The 17699-nt window shown below is 46.5% G+C and overlaps 1 protein-coding gene across 1 annotated transcript; it reads left to right on the top strand.

The window, feature by feature from the left end:
• The first annotated feature begins 5074 nt into the window (after positions 1–5074).
• Positions 5075–5909, top strand: LOC109171049. The gene is made up of 2 exons (XM_019320182.1): positions 5075–5325; positions 5417–5909. The coding sequence occupies exons 1-2, from the start codon at positions 5075–5077 to the stop codon at positions 5907–5909; spliced, it is 744 nt and encodes a 247-aa protein (XP_019175727.1).
• Positions 5910–17699: the final 11790 nt, after the last annotated feature.

The raw sequence follows: 17699 nt of genomic DNA, 5'->3' as shown, positions 1-17699 counted from the left end.
TGTTTGTGTTATTTTTAATGATGAAGGTGTCCTTGCGTTCCCTTTTTCTTTTAAAGCGCAGTCGGTTACCAAATCTCGTTGTGGGATGAGTCGGCAACTTTACGAGTCACCTCATTTCCTTGTGGGTCCTTAATGACCCTTGAAGTGTTGGCGCGAATGTGTTCTTCACCCTTTTTGCTTAGCACCATGGGCTACGTAGTTCTTGATTCCATACAACTTGTAAGGAGTCCTCTGATTTGCTCGAACGATGTCCATGGTTTGGAGGAGTCCCGGTCCCTCCTTAGCATTTTGACTTTTAAGGTTTTCGTGGGTTCTTAGAACGAGTTCCCAACTCGCCTCCTTGGTTTGCGCAATCCTTTACGCCAAACATCCCTAGTCGGTTGTATCGTAGGATCCGATTTCAATTACTCGTGCAATGTAATTGATTGTGATTTCCCGATGGTGTCTCGTGCGTCAAGGTCTTTTACGTAGGACACTATGTTTGGGTGGTCCATGGTTCCTTACCCAAGACTCACATTCCTCAATCGAGGCACACAAGTGCGCCACAAATCAATAAAATGAGGGGTTAAGAAATCAGCACATTGTACCAGTGGGCGCGAGGTGGGCGGTCGTCCGCCTGCCAAGCTCCTGCCAAGGACCCGCCAAGGTCCCGTCAAGGACCCGTTGGGGACCCGCGGGAAAGTGACTAGGAATAGTCAATTCCTTCGAGAAAGACCCCAAAAATGCACAGATTCATGTCCTGACAAGTCCCATGCCCTTGTGCACAATAAAAGCGACTTGGATACATAGGATGACCCATCGTACAATGTTCATTGATCCTTAAGCACGAGTTCTAGAGGTAGATATACATACATATATATATATATATCTATGTTTTCTTGGTCTGGGTTTAAAGGGGTGTAAGAAGTGCAAGGGCTAGGTTTCAAAGTCGAGGGGCGGATAAGGTCGATGTCTCTAGGTCGTAATATAGGAAGGAAGGTTGCCACCTTGTACGGGTTTGTCTGTAATGAGGGATCAAGAGCGAGGTTTGGAGTGATAGGACGGATTCTTTAACGAAATGGTACTTGATTGGCAAGGGGAGGGAAAGGGGCTAAGGACTCTTGGCTTCGAGTGATTATGCCTGTTTGGGGCTTGGTTGTGGCGTGCAGTCGAACTGGTGATCCCTTTTCCTTGGCTTTGTTTGATTCTAAGATTTTTGTTTGATCTTCTCTTCCCGTGTCGAAGTCCCCTTCGTCTCTATGGCTTCCAGGGGAATTCTCGTGATGGTTTCTGTGCACGTTCCCCTCGGATGTCCAGAAGTCTGGACCCAGTAGGTTTAGTGGGTCAAACCCCTAGGTCTTGACTCCTAATCCTTGCCGAGGGTTCTTAAGGGTAAGGGGGGTTTCGGGTTAGTCTTTCTTGTTCTATTGGGTTTCATCCCTTCCTTGGTTGGATGAAATTCTTAGCAAGGCTTTATGTCCTCCTTGAGGTTCGGCCTGTTGCACCTATTTGACGATGTTTTCTGTAGCGAGGGCCCCTGACACATTGAACGTATTTGTTTGCCCGCTCTCGTCAACGCATGGCGTTCTTCGGTGGCGTACGTACAGGCTATGGTTTCTCGTGAAGCCTTCACGGTTTTCGTGTAAGGGTGGGGTGATACGTATTCGTAACCTCCACCTACTTCGCCGATTCCTATCTAATAACTTATTTTAATATTGAATCAATGAATGTCGGTTCTTCACGCCCCTAGGCAGGGTAAGGGCCTTATGCTGCTCTACGGTTTTTAACAGGGTTTCCAAACGGAGTGGGGATATGAACTTAGAGTAAGGGCAATAACAATTTAGGGTTTCCGATGGGTTTGGGTTAAGCACAACAAAGGGTGAGCAAGGTCATGACGGTTGCGAATTTGCTCTTAAGGTAATTAACGATTCGGGGTGGGAGTTTTCAACAAATAGGGGTATCAAGATGCGGGGGTTTCAGGGCGGATGATATTTTAAATTGGGGTGGTGGGGTCGCAAGGTGTCGCGATATACTTACCTTGCACCCAAGGATTCGACTAATGCTGTCGTTCCTTCGCTACTTTAATAGGTGTCCTAGTTCTCCTTCCTGTTTGTTGTAGCCGCAACCCGGGTTAGCCGAGATAAGGCAACTTGTCGGAAGGTGCATGTCATTTGTCTGACTCGGGGGTTATCGTGGTTACCCTGTGTTGGTGTGTATTGCAGTCCGTCCCTTTTAGCAGTCCTGACTGTAACGCCTCTTCTTAGTAGTCATCCAAATCTTCCTTTTCTTTGGTCAGGGTCCTTGTCAAGTCTTTTGACGGGAGTTAGGACGAGGCGATTTATCGGGTAAGTGTACGTTACCCAGTTGTGGAAGTAAACTTATCTATTCGCACCCTTACCTGGTGTGGTAAGCGTAGGGGGAGGTTCCTTTAAGTTAGAGAGGGATGAAGTGAGGGGAGGTTATGTGTAGGTTTCACAATCTCACTGCGCGTCCTAAGATTCCTGGATCCTATGTTCCTAAGTACCTAGAGTTCAAGCCTAGTGTCCTAAAGTCCGGTCTTAAGAGTCTTATCCTAGGGTCAAACATAAGCTCTGATACCAACTGTAACACCCCAGATTTTCAAGACATTTAAAACTTATAATAAAGGTAGAATCTTATTAAATCCCAAGATATAAATACAAGCGTTCGGGGTGCTATGCCACACCTGGGCTAGAGAACCCAAGTGCACAGGCTAACTAACTAATATCCTCAAAGCGTAAATACGTAAACGTGGCATGCAGGCTAAAAGGGAAACTATCTACTTCTAAGTTCTAGCGCACTCCAGTGACTTAATCTTCTGTGCCTGAAAGCCAAATATATTTGTTCAGCGAGAGATGCTGGTAACCCACTCCAACGCGTTGAAATACAATACATATAGAGATATATATAGATATACGAAAGCCATTTTGAGCATGAAGATATATCCTACGAACTCTAGCTTTAAAACCGGGAATGACTCGACAGATAAGGCCAGACACAAGCAACAGTTATAACGAGCATATGCAGTTCACAACAGATAAGGCAGATAAGGCAAAGCATAACAATAATCACAACCCAACATAAACAATCCCCAACATAAATCCCACAGTCACATTCCCCCAAGACACTCATAATCACAAATCATCCATATCACAACACATAGCACACTTTGTTGGCGCCACAGGACCAATCGCATGCCCATACATGAGGGTCAGCGCATATAGCTCTGACACGGCCCCGCAGCACCCTGCCCCGTATCGCAACACGGAGGGGTCGATCGTAACCGACCGATGAACTGCAGCTCATCATAGTGTTTGATCGCAACCAAACAGTGGACCGCAGCCCAAGAGAATGTCATCTGACCGCAGCCAGGAAAGAGAACGAACCGCAGCTCGTATAGAAACGTTTGATCGCACCCAAACGGTGGACCGCAGCCCAAGAGTATCAATCTGACCGCAGCCAGCTTCTGAACCGCAGCTCAGGATAACCAATCCGATCGCAACCGAATTGGGGTAACACACACACATAACACATAGCAAGCACATGCAACCCACATTACATATTGGGAAGGGGGAGAGAGCGCATAACAAAACCTATGCGTGATCCATCACATACTAAGAATAGTCCTAAGGGGTTCATACTTCTTCCACCTAGGTCAACGGGATACCAATTCAACTAGCATGCAATATGATAGACTCATAAACCTACGAACGGTACCCGAAACATCAAACTAGACATAGGCACGATAAACGGAGTCCGTTGGGACACCACGGGGAACAGGGGAACATCAAACGGGGAAGCCGGGAACCCAAGGTGGGGGAAATTCCAGTGGGTAGCCGGTGGGTGGGGGCCACCCGCTGGCTGCCCGCCGGAAAGTACTGTTCCGGGCAGCGGGTCGCCGGCGGGCAGCTGCCCGCCCGCCGGTTACCCGCTGCCGGGCGGTGTTTCACGGCCGTGGGTAGGTGGCGGGACCCCTACCCCCCACCTACCCCCACTGACTCTTTTCATCACTTTTGCGCCCCGGGAACCATTGTGGAACCCGAAACCATGCTTAGACACCTTACAACGCAATTAACGACAACACGTAGACAATTAACGGATCAAATACGAGAAACGAATGGCACATAACCTATCATGCTTTTCTAGACATAATCAACACCCAAACATGCGATTTCCCCACCCCACAATCCAAGAATCATAACATACGATACAACCTAGGGTTCTAATCACTTTTATATCAACAAGGATACGATTCGTCTTCTAATTGCAAGATTCGGTAAGGATAACACATAACCATCAAGAGCATCACACAATTATCAAGAACAACACATAATCATCAAGAACTCCATATAATCATCAAGAACACCATAATTATCAAGAATCTCCCAATATCAAGATTATCAAGATCCCTCATGGGATCATAACATCAAACATCAATAATCATCATATCTCGCCAATCACAATAATATGCGGGAAACCCTAAGGGGGAATCATAGCTATGAAAATAGGTTTTGTTGAGACATGGGTTACCTCTTAGCCTTAATTAATTCCTTGGCTATGAAGGATCTTTCTTTAAGCTTTCTTGATTTCTTGATTTCTCCTAAGGGGATTCTTGGAACTCTTTGGGTGGTGAGAGATTATTGTGGTGGGGATTCTAGGTGCCTCCTAAGTTCCCTATTTATATATTTAAGACTCCTAGTTAGGGCCTGAATGGTATGGGTTTACTAATTCTATTCCTTATAGGGCTAGGGCTTGTTTTAGGGATAAGGGTCCATGGTCCATAGTGGACCATACTAATTAAAGAGGATCCTAATCATAATCTGAATAGTAAAAGGCCTACTTCCTTTATTCCTAACAGGCTTAAGATTCTTATTCGGGCAAGGGTCCACGGTTCATGGTGGACCTTACTAATTAATTAAAGGTAAACCTAACATAATTAAATCATATTTAATTATTATTAACGGGATTAATTAAATAATTAATCCTGGGATTGAAGGCCGTAACACAGGGTGTTACAGAGGCCTTGCTGAACACCAACCACCCCGTGCCACCTCCTCAACCTGCTGGGCACCGGGATATGGGTCACTTGGTGTCGGGTCACAGACCGCCGATCTTCGCGGGTGAAGAAGACCCGGTGGTTTTGGAAGAATGGATGAGAGTGTTCGTTAAGATTTTCGCAGTTGTGGGTTGTCCTGGGGAGAGAAGGGTAGAACTGGCAACGTTCTACTTTTGTCATGAGGCTGATCAGTGGTGGATTCATGAGGGTCCGGCCTACCTTGAAGAACCTGAGTTCGATTGGTCCGCGCTTAAGGATATGATGCGCGAGAGGTTTTACCCGGCACACGTGCGAGCTGCCATGTACGAAGAGTTTCTCCATCTGCAGCAAGGATCTCTTTCTGTGGTTGAATACCACAAGAAGTTTTTGGAGTTGGCGCGTTTTCGCTCGGATGCTCGTGCCTACGGAGCTCGCTAAGGTCGAGAGATTCGTTGCCGGCTTGCATTATGAGGCACAAAAAGCTTTGACTGTGAGCAAGCTGAGTTCTCTTAAGGATGCTTATGTGAGTGCAGCGGATCTGTACCGTGTTCAGCAGCTTCAGCGAGGATCTTATGAGCTAGCAAGGAAGAGGACCGAGAGCGGAGGTTCTTCCACCTTCAAGAAGCCCCGACCGAGATTTCAAGCTAAGAATGTGTCATCTTCAACCCAAGGACCTAACCGGATGGAGCAAGGACATCAAGCCAAGACATCTCCTTGTCATCGATGTGGGATGGTGTATGCCGGTCAAAGTTGCAATAGCTTCGTGTTACGATGCTTTCGTTGCGGAGATCGTGGTCACAAGGTCGGATTTTCCCCATCAAGCCAATCAGAGGGCGTTGCCACCACCCCCAGGAGCCGGAGGAGCAGCGGGAAGTAGCTCGGGCTGTGGAGCAGCTGGAGCCAGACCATCAGGGAGAGTCTTCGTGATGGGGCGTTCGTAGGCAGAGTCCGAGTGTTTGGTGGAGGAGGAGCTAGCAGGTAATCCTTTCCTAGCCTACCCTTGTCTTTTGTGCGCATCTTGTTCCTTGTTGCCTTGAGTGTTGTCTTGTGTTTCTTCATTGTTTACTTGAAGTTACTTGGTTATCCTTGTCATGTTTTCTTTGGCACTGATTCTTTTGGAGTTAAGTGTAAGATCTTCTTGATAGATGATTCCCTTAGTTTGTGCGGGAAAGTTTCGTTGTGAAGTTAGTTATGTATCTTTGGAATGATTTATGCTTGGGTTAACTCTATAATCCTTGCACTTGGATATTCTTGCAACCCTTACTTTGAGAACCCTCTAAATTTCCCAAGTATTCTTTGAAATTAAGAATAGAAAATTCATACCAAAAATCCTTTCATTGTGTAGCTTAAAAGTCAAGCAAAATGTTTAATTGCAACCTTTAAGTTTCAAAACCGAGCCTATTCTTTACCAACCCAATCTCTAAACCACTTGGGCTAGTTATCTTTCTTGAAACCTATTCAATTTTAATTCCATCTAAACCATAATTTCCACTTTACCCAAATCCCCAAATTAAATCATCTTTTCCCCAATTTTTCCCCAAAATCCCTAATTTCCCAAAACCTTCTTCTCTCTTCTTCCCTACCCGTGAACCACCGAGAAACCCTCCCCACCCGTCGCCGACGCACCACCAGCCATTCACCGCTGACCGTCACTGTCGACGCACCGCCGGAGCTACCCCGCCGAGCCGCCTTGTTCGCCGAAATCCGAGAGAGAAGCGAGAGAGAGAGAGAGAGAGAGAGAGAGAGAGAGAGTCGCCGGGAGTGAGAGGAGAAGAAGGAAAGTTGTGGGCTTTGTTTGTTGAGCTTTGGGTCATCTCCTACCATGATTAGAAGGTCAAGCTTCGCTAGAAAAGTGGAATGGGTGGATGCCCACTACCTTGTTCTTGAAGGTAAAGCCTTTGATCCGGAATCTTTTCCTAATTCTTTGTTGGATATGCTTAGATTCCAAGGTTTGTTGGATGGGTTTCTCGCCATAAGGGTCGAGACTTACCCAAGTCTAGTCAAGGAATTTTATCGTCACATGGTTGTGACAAAAGATGGTGATAAGCTTGAGATCACTTTCAAAGTGAGAGGTGTGAAGGTAGTTCTGTCTGAAAAGAGACTTGCTCAGCTTTTGAGTTTATCTGCTTCGGGAGTTGCTCAGTATAGCGGAAACTCATGGATTAGTACGAATACCATGGGGTACCGGGACTATTTGAGTTATTTGTTGGGTCGAACGAGTGGTTTCACTCAAGCTTCAAGGCCGGAGAAAAAGTGGTTGTCTGCGGAACAGAGGATCTTGGTTATGTTGGTATCGGATTGTTTGTTGCCTAATAACAACAAAAGCAAGTTGTTGGGAAAGTTAGAATGCACCTTTGCCTTTTGCCTCAAGAATATGGTCATGTTCAACCTGCAAGCTTTGATGTTGCAGCACATGGTTTTCTGTACTGATCATAACCGGAAAAGTCTACCGTATGGGATGGTGTTGAGCTAGATTTTGGTTAGGAAAGGTGTAAGTGTGGGTGGTTGTCTTCCGAAGGCCGTGGGAATGTTGTTGTTGGATGCCACCAATCTTCGGAGTTGTAATTTGTTTCAGCTGGATGATGGTGATTACATCACGCTTGAAGAAGTTGCAAGGAAAGCACCTGAAGAAAGGGCCGAGTTGGCAGCCGAGCTTGGGATCCATGCCGGAAGTTGAACCTCGCTGTTCAGAGTTTGGGAGGCGATGAAGAAGTTGAAGATGAAGCAGGCCCTGAGGATGAGGTAGGAGCACCAGAAGCTGTTGAGGCTGAAGAAAGTGATTCTGGAAGTGAAGAAAACCAACGGAGAAGGGAAGCTCGCACCAAGAGGGAGCACGACCCCGTGACGCATGAGGAGCGCGTTGTCACCTTGCTTCGTCAATAGAACCGCATGATTGAAGAAGGCTTCGCCTACATGAAGACGCAGTTTGTCACCGTGCACCAAAGGCTAGATCAGATAGAGGCCAGTTCAAGCCGCAGAGGAGAAGATGATGAAGAATCCGAGGATTCGGAGAGCGAGTCCTTCTAGTGTGGAGTTGTTGTAATCTTGTTCGCCCTTCCTTAGTAGTTGTATCGTGTTAGCTGTAGTTACTGTTTGTTTGGTTGTTTGTTGTTTACTTTTATGCTTGTTTTGCTTGTTGTCTTGTTGTTTAGTTAGCTTTGTAGTTGGTGTTTTGTGTTGGTTGTCGAGATCTTAGTTGTTGGCTAGAAGTTGGTGTTTGTGTTGGGACTAGAGTTCGTGGTGCTCAATATATCCGTTTGTTAAATTCTTGCCAATCCTTGTTTTGGTATATCTCCTTTCTTGCTTTGAATTCTTGTGAATCCATTTTGAGCTTTGACCAAGATAGAATGTTCTTGACCCTCTTGTCACAATGTTGTTTCTTTCACCGTTTGTGTTAATTCGTCGTACCCAAGCTTCGGGGACGTAGCTTCTTTGAAGGGGGAGATGATGTGACACCCCGAAATCCGAATTCGATTAAGGGATTAATTAAGTAATTAACCCTATTTCAATTGGTAATTTAATTCCTAAAAATTCTGAAAATTCAATAGTCAAGGACTAGTAATTGACTAGTCAACCCCAAAGTCAAAGTTGTACCTTAAGCTTTATAAGGAGTTCCCTTGTTCCCTTACACTTCCTTATGTTAGTAAGGGTATTCTTGACTTTTCACCTTGTGTTAGTATTGTAAGTTAACCTAGTAGAACACCCCCATTTCTCTCCTTACACTTTCTAAATTCTAGCTCCACATTCTCCCTAAAAAGGTAGATAGCTTTTCTTCCCAGCCAAGTTGAAGGTTTGCCAAAACTTCAAGAGTTGTCTCCAAGATTCTACCTTTCATACATTTGGGCACCTAGGAGGGTAAGATCTATGTTCATCTTGTGTTTTTAGTGTTTTCTAAGGTGTTTTTCCTTAAAGATAGAATCTTTATGATCTTTTGGTGTGTTCTTGAAGTGGGTTTGGAAGGTGAGCTTTGTTAGGAGCTTGGAGAAGTGTTAAGTGAAGGTTTTTAGTCTTCAAGAGGTAACTCATGCTTTACAAAATCTATTTTGCTTACCTATATGTGATTTCTTGGATTCTACATGTGTTTTTGCTATGAAATGTGAGTGTTTATGCATTGTCTTGTTAAAATGCATATTTAGAGCTGGTGTTTAGGGTTCATTTATGCTATTGCTTGGCCATTCCTATGATTCAAGTCATTTTGTTGTATTTGGTGAGATTTGGCATGTTTTGGACTTGAATTTGAGCTTGGAGTTGAAAATCCCCGAATGAATTGTTTTGTGCATTTATGTGTACCCGCGGGCAGAACGACGAGTAGGGGTCCAACCTGCCGCCCACCCACGGGGTACAAGAGATGGATGGGCCTGTACCCGCGGGCGGAACCACGGGTAGGGGCCTACCCGTGGGCCTACCTGCGGGGTACGTATTGTGATTGTTGGGGGATTTGTTCCCCGTGATTCTTTTGATTCGGTATTTGGTCTTTTGACTTCCCGATGTTCTTTTGTGGAACTATTTGAGTGTTCTCTTGATGTTTCGTATGTCTAGAACTATATGGTAGGTATTCATGTAGGTTTTGGTGTCTTGAATCTTGCTAAGTGTTCAACATTGTGTTTCGTTGAACCGTGATGAGTCTTGTGTGTTCTTCGGAACTACGTTTGGTTTACCCGTTTGATGAGCATGCTAGTTCGGTGTTTAAATGCTAGCATGTGTGTTGTTTGTACCTTCCTATTGTTCATGATGACTTGTGTTATTCATCGTTGTTGTTGGACTGTGATCCACTCCTTGATTGAGTATGGTTTCATATCTTCGTTGTGTGGATGTGTGAGGTGTGATGCGTGTGTGGCTGTACCTGTATTGCACGATTTCAGTTTATGGGGCCTTAATCACCAAGGTACGACAGTGGTCCTCGTTGTGGCCATGACTCGATTATAGAGTTTGTGGCCTTTGTGTAAGGTTCACGTGTTTATTTCTGGGATAACATGTGTTATCCAGGGCATGTGTTGCCGTGTGTGATCGGTACCCTCGTGTACTATGAAATCGGTGGTTCTGTTAGAGGGACTGTTAGAGGGGGAAAGACGGTTCCCGGGGGAATAAGGTTGGACTTGGTGTACAGGGGTCCTGGAGGTAAAGGCTGGAACTAGACATAAGGTTGGGGGTAGCCATAAGGTGGGAACCGTGCATATGGAAGGCATATCAACTCGTGATGGGTGATGTCACGAGGGCTTGTGTAGCCGTTGTTGTGAGTTTTCTTCTTGTGACGTGTGTAGTCACAAAGGCATGTGTTGCCATTGGTCGTGTCCTTATCCTTTTAAGTTATGGTTGTCTTTTGTGGTCTTGGGATGTGTTCCCGTGTTCTTGTTGAGAGTGTTTGAGTCTTCTGTTGACTATTACTCTTGATTTTGTACTTATATATATGTATTCCGTTCCGAAAATGGCTTTACAAACTTATATTTTATCTATGTATGATATTTCACATGTATTTGTGGGTTACTAGCATTATTCGCTGACCGGGCGTAGTCCCATGTTTTATGTGTTCTTTCAGGTGATGTTTAGACGAGTGTGCGGTCTAGTGCCAGCTAGTGTAGCTCCTCCTTTGTATTTTATGGCCTTTGAGCCGGTTTAGACTTAGTGTTTTGAGATAATGGTTTTAGATTTGAACAGTGCAGATGTTTGCCTGTGCGTTCACCCCTGGGTGAGCGTGGCATAGCACCCCTTGTAACACCCCCTAAAAACATGCTATTTAAAAGCCTTTAAACATGCAGATAACTAAACTAAACAACACACACATCGGAAGACTGAAAGATAGATAGATAGATAAAATCTGGAACACGGGGTGCTATGCCATGTTCATTAAAAGGATGAACGCACAGGCAACATCTGCAATGTTTACATCTAAACCCATTGTCTCAAAGTCTACGTCTAAGCTGGCACACAGGCCACAAAACATAAGGGTGAAGCTAAACTAACAAGTACTAGACCGCGCACTCGCCTAGACATCACCTGAAAGAACACCTTAAAACATGGGACGACGTCCGGTCAGCGAATAATGCTGGTAACCCACTAATACTTGTGAAATAACATACATAAGTAAGATATAAGCTGTAAAGCCATTTTCGAAACGGAATACATATATATAAGTGCAAAAACCAAGAGTAATAGCCAACATAAGACTTAACACTCTCAACAATAACACGGGAACACATCCCAAGACCACAAAGAACAACACGACTCACAAGAAGTCTCAAGGCATGATCTATCATCACACAATAGATCAAAACCCGACATGCATAACGCAAAGGAACAAGACTCACCCACGGCAACACATGCCAAGGCAACACTTGCCTTTGTGACTACACACGTCACAAGAGAAGAACTCACAACAATGGCTACACAAGCCCTCGTGACATCACCCATCACGAGTTGATATGCCTTCCTTATGCCCGGTTCCAACATTATGGCTACCCCCAACCTTATGTCTAGTTCCAACCTTTACCTCCAGGACCCTTGTACACCAAGTCCAACCTTTTCCCTCCGAGGACCGTCGTCCCATCTCCAACAGATCTCCAACAAAACCACAGATTTCATAGTACACGAGGGTACCGATCACACACACGGCAACACATGCCACCCAAGAAATATGTGAGCCTTACACAAAGGTCACAACTCCATAATCACGTCACGCCCACCACGAGGACCGTTGCAATACCTTGGTGACTAGTGTCTCATTCCACTAATCGTGTAATCCAGGTAAACCCACACACGCATCACACCTCAACAGGAATCAATCAACGGATCACAACGAAGATATGAAACCATACTAAATCAAGGAACAGATCACAGTCCAACAACAACAACGATGAATAACACAAGTTATCATCAACCAATCGAGAAGATACAAACAACACACACGCTAGCATTTCAACACCCAAATAGCATGCTTATCAAACGGGTAAACAAAACGTAGTTCCGAGGAACACACAAGACTCATCACGGTTCAACGAAACACAATGTTGAACACTTAGCACTATTCAAGACACCTAAAGACCTACATGGATACCTACCATATAGTTCTAGACATACGAAACATCAAGAAGACACTCAAATAGTTCCACAAAAGAACATCGGGAAGTCAAAAGACCAAATACCGAGTCAAAAGAATCACGGGGAACAAACCCCCAACAACCTCATCATGTTCCCCGCGGGTGGACCCACGGGTAGGCTCTTACCCGCGGGTACATAACCCACAAGCAAGACGTACCCCGCGGGTGGGCGACGGGTGGACCCCTACCCGCCGTTCCGCCCGCGGGTACACACCTGTACCAAAATAAATCCCTTCGGGGATTTTCAACTCCAAGCTCACATTCAAGTCCAAAACATGCCAAATGTAACACCCCGTGTTACGGCCCCTAAAACCATTTAATTAATTAATCCATAGCCCAAGAGAAAGAATAAATCATAATAATTAATTAGAGAAAAAGGCCCACCATAGTCCATGGGCCCTCATATATATATATACCCAACCCCTAAACCCAATCCTTAGTTCCGAAAGGAATAGAATTAGCAAACCTATAATATTAGTTCCTAATTAGGACTCCTAAATATATAAATAAGGGACTTAGGAGACACCTAGAACTTCCCACACGCCTAAACGCCCCATCACCCCTAGGAGAGCTCCAAGAATTCCCTTAGAAGAAATCAAGAAAGCAAGAAAGCTTAAAGAAAGATCCTTCATAGCCAAGGAATTATTTAAGGCTAAGAGGTAACCCATGTCTCAACAAAACCTATTTTCATAGCTATGATTTCCCCTTAGGGTTTCCCCCATATTATTGTGAATGGCGAGATTATGGTGATTATTATTGATGTTGATTTGATGATTCCATGGGGAATCTTGATAATCTTGATAAATGGGAGTTTCTTGATAATGATGAAGTTCCTGATGATTATGTGTTGTTCTTGATAATTGTGTGATGTTCCTGATGCTTATGTGTTATTCTTACCGAATCTTGCAATTAGAAGATGAATCGTATTCTTGTTGATATAAAAGTGATTAGAACCCTAGGTTGTATCGTATGATATTATTCTTGGATTATCGGGTGGGGAAATCGCATGTTTGGGTGTTGATTATGTTTAGAAAAGCATGATAGGTTAGGTGCCGTTCGTTTCTCGTATTTGATCCGTTAATTGTCTACGTGTTGTCGTTAATTGCGTTGTAAAGTGTCTAAGCATGGTTTCGGGTTCCACAATGGTTCCCGGGGCGAAAAGTGATGAAACGAGTCAGTGGGGGGTAGGGGACCCGCCACCTACTCGTGGCAACTTCGGGCAGTTCCGGCAACGGGCACCCGCTGCCCGGAACAGTGTTGGCCGGCGGGCAGCCGGCGGGTGGACCCCCACCCACCGGCTACCCGCTGGAATTTTCCCCCCGGACCCCGGCTTCCCCGTTTGATGTTTCCCCGATCCCTGTGGTGTCCCAACGGACCCCGTTTGTCGTGCCTATGTCTAGTTTGATATTTCGGGTACCGTTCGTAGGTTTATGAGTCTATTATATTGCATGCTAGTTGAATTGGTATCCCGTTGACCTAGGTGGAAGAAGTATGAACCCCTTAGAACTATTCTTAGTACGTGATGGATCACGCATAAGGTTGTTATATGCTTTATCCCCCTTCCCAATGTGTAATGTGGGTTGCATGTGCTTGCTATGTGTTATGTGTGCGTGTTGCCCCAATTCGGTTGCGATCGGATTTGTTATCCTGAGCTGCGGTTCAGAAGCCGGCTACAGTCAGATGGGAATTCCTGGCTGCAGTCGGATGACGGTATCCTGGGCTGCGGTTCAGAAGTTGGTTGTGGTCAGATGGGAATTCCTGGCTGCAATCAGATGCCATTTTCCTGAGCTGCGGTTCAGAGGCTGGCTGTAGTCAGATGGGAATTCCTGGCTACAGTCAGATGACACACTCTCTTGGGCTGCGGTCCACTGTTTGGTTGCGATCAAACATTATGATGAGCTGCGGTTCATCGGTCGGTTGCGATCGACCTCCCCGTGTTGCGATACGGGGCATGGTGCTGTGGGGCCGTGTCAGAGCTATATGCGCTGACCTGCATGTATGGGCATGCGAGTGGTCCTGTGGCGCTAACAACGTGCGTTATGTGTTGTGATACGGACGATTTGTGACTACGAGTGCCTTGGGACGTGACTATGGGTTTCATATTGGGGATTGTTTATGATGGGTTATGATTACTGCTTATACCTTGCCTTATTTGCCTTATCTGTTATGAACTGCTTATGACTGTTATAACTGTTGCTTGTGTCTGGCCTTATCTATCGAGTCATTCCCGGTTTTAAAGCTAGAGTTCGTAGGATATATTCTCATGCTTAAAATGGTTTTCGTATATCTATATATATATTGCTATATGTATTGTATTTCAACGCGTTGGAGTGGGTTACCAGCATCTCTCGCTGAACAGATATATTTGGCTTTCAGGCACAGAGGATTAGAGCACTGGAGCGCGCTAGAACTGGAGCGTAGAAGTAGTATAGTTTCCCTTTCGGCCTGCGTGCCATATTATGCATTTATATTTCGGAGGATAGTAGTTAGACAGCCTGTGCACCTGGGTTCTCTAGCCCAGGTGTGGCATAGCACCCCGTACACTTATGTTACGCTTTGGGATTTAATGAGATGTTACCTTTATTATTAAGTTTTAAATGTCTTGAAAATCAGGGGTGTTACAGTTGGTATCAGAGCCTAAGTTTGACCCTAAGATAAGACTTTTAAGAACGGACCTTAGGACATTAAGCTTGAACTCTAGGTACTTAAGAACATAGGGCTTAGGAATCTTAGGACGCGCGGTGAGATTGTGAAACCTACACATAAACCCCCCACATGTTACTCTTCCCCACTTATCACTTCATAAGAAGTACAGCAGGCTCTAATCTAATACTCTTATAAACCCCGACCAGAAAGACGATAACATGGCGCCGAACAGAAGACAATCAAGGACACCGGAACCCGCCACTGATGACCCCTTGACCCAAACTCTACAGCAACTAACACAAGTCGCGCAAGCACTAAGTGAAGCGGCCCTTCGCAACATCAGACCCCCACCACCTCCGACAAACGCAAACTCATACATCGCCCGACAAGTTTCAAATCACCGGCCACCCACGTTCTTCGGAGAAGATGACCCCGCGGTCCTAGAAGAATGGATCCGGACTCTCGATAAGACCCTAGGAGTGGTGGAATTCCCGGAGGAACGCCGCGTGGAAATTGCCTCGTTCTACTTCGGACAAGAGGCCGACCTCTGGTGGATCCACGAGGGACCCACCCACCGACAAGAACCGGGGTTCAATTGGGAAAGCCTCAAGGCACGGCTGCGCGAACGGTTCTACCCAACTCACGTAAAAGCGTCCATGTATGAAGAGTTCCTCCATCTAAAGCAAGGAACGGCCACCGTCGTAGAGTACCATAAACGGTTCCTCGAACTGGCACGCTTCGCGCCCGAACTTGTCCCCACCGAGGTAACCAAGGTAGAAAGATTCGTATCGGGCCTCAACTTCGAAGCCCGGAAGGCACTAGTGGTAAGTAGGCCCCGGACCCTCAACGAGGCTTACGCCAGTGCCGCGAATCTCTATCGAATCCAACTACTTCAACGCGGAGTTCAAGAACAGATGCGAAGAAGGAACCCCGGAAGTGGGGCACCGCCGGTGAAAAGAACAAGGAACGACGTCGGCACGAGGACAAACAACCCGACCAACCCAAGACCGCCCCGGGGAACAACGAAGCGAACCCAAGGAACTTTCCTTGCCCGAGATGCAACAAAAGCCACCGCGGCAAGGACTGCGCGGGCAACCCCTGGAGATGCTTCAACTGCGGGGAGGAAGGACACAAGGCCTTCCATTGCACTCAACCCCAAAGGCCGCGTCCCACCACCACGGGTCAACACGGGGGCATCGGCCACCGAGGGGGCTACGGCGCTCCCGGAAAAATATTCATCATGAGCCAAACGCAAGCCGACCTCGGAAACGAACAAGGCCTAGGAGGGGAAAACCCAATCCCTGAAGACGAGGACCATACGGACCCCGCCGAAGAAAACCCCGAAAGCGAATTCTGTCTAGGATGAGCCATCACCCCCTTGTAACCACCCCCTATATCGTATAGACGACTTATTTAGTTTAATTACTTCGGGAGCATTATGTCTACTTAGCTTAGCTACTTGGAAAGTATTATAAATAAAGATTCCTTTTCATTCAAATTCCAATTCCACTACGAGAGTGAAACACAAGTCATGCCATCCACCCAACCCTTCCTCACTAAAAGACGAAACAAGGAAAAGGACAAAAACCACCTCACCAAGAAATACCTAATGTTACCAATGGGAATGGAACCATAGACCTCTCACTTACAAATTAAAGCCTTAACCACTAGCCCATGAATGTTTCTTGAAACTTCAAGGGGATACTCCCTTATTAAACCGCTCCAAATCCCTAAAACCCACAAAATCCCCAAATCAAAAACCCTTCTTCCTCTTCTTCTTCTCCTTCTTCCCCTTCTCCCACACTCCCTCTCCCTCACCCTTCCTACCCATCTCACCACCCCGTCGCCCCATCACCGGCCCCACGAAACCACCGCCGCCAGCAGCCGAGCCACCACCGACCGCCCAGGCTGCACCCCGCCGCACGCCGCCATCACCACCGGAGAGGACCCGCGACACCGGCACCGCCCGGCACTCGCCTGGACGCCACCCGCTGCCACGCTCTGCCCAACCCCACTCCAAAGCCGCCACCTCCCCTCGCCGAGCCATCACCGGAGCCCAGCTCGCCGCCGCCTTCCTCGCCCACGAAGAAGAACGCGCTGCCCACCTCGCCGGAGACTCGCCGGAAATCTCGCCGGAGACCTCGCCGAAAAACCCACCGGAAAAGTACCACCTATCGCGATGCCAAAGAAACCCCTCGGAATCTGCACCCCGGAATGGAGCAACGCCGATTACACCGTAATCGGAGGTAAAGCACTTGAACCCGACCAATTTTCTCCGGAATTGGTTGATATGCTTAAATACCAAGGCCTTTTAGATACTTACCTCGCCATCAAAGGGGACACATACCCCGAATTGGTGAAAGAATTCTACCAACACCTTGTGGCCACCAAACGGGGCGACAATGTAGAAGTGACCACCAAGGTCCGTGGCAAGGAAATTGTGCTTTCCGAAGGCCGGTTGGCCAAGCTCTTGAAATTAACCACCACGGGTGTGTCTAACTATGACCGAAAGGGGTGGATTGATACCCAAACTACGGGATACAAGGACTATCTCGGGTACTTACTCGGGAAAGAGGACGGGTTCACCTCGGCTACTCGACCCAACCGAAACTGGCTATCGGCGGAGCAAAAGATATTGGTTATGATTATAACCGATAGCCTCTTGCCCACCAATAACAAGAGCAAGGATGTGGGGAGCTTGGAGTGCACCTTTGCGTATCTCCTAAAACATAAAATCAAGTTCAACCTGCCGGCACTCATGCTAAAGCACATAGAGTTCTGCAAAACAAGCAACCGCCTTAGCCTACCTTACGGGATGATCCTAAGTTGGATCATGGAGAAAAAGGGGGTAGACCTAAGCCACACCGAAGTCAAGACCGCCAATGGCATGGTTTTCAATGCCCAAAACCTCCGCCGCAACGACATCT

Source organism: Ipomoea nil, unplaced genomic scaffold (genome assembly GCF_001879475.1).
Source record: "Ipomoea nil cultivar Tokyo-kokei standard unplaced genomic scaffold, Asagao_1.1 scaffold3385, whole genome shotgun sequence".
Classification (NCBI taxonomy): domain Eukaryota; kingdom Viridiplantae; phylum Streptophyta; class Magnoliopsida; order Solanales; family Convolvulaceae; genus Ipomoea; species Ipomoea nil.
This window is presented reverse-complemented; position numbering and strand designations above follow the sequence as displayed.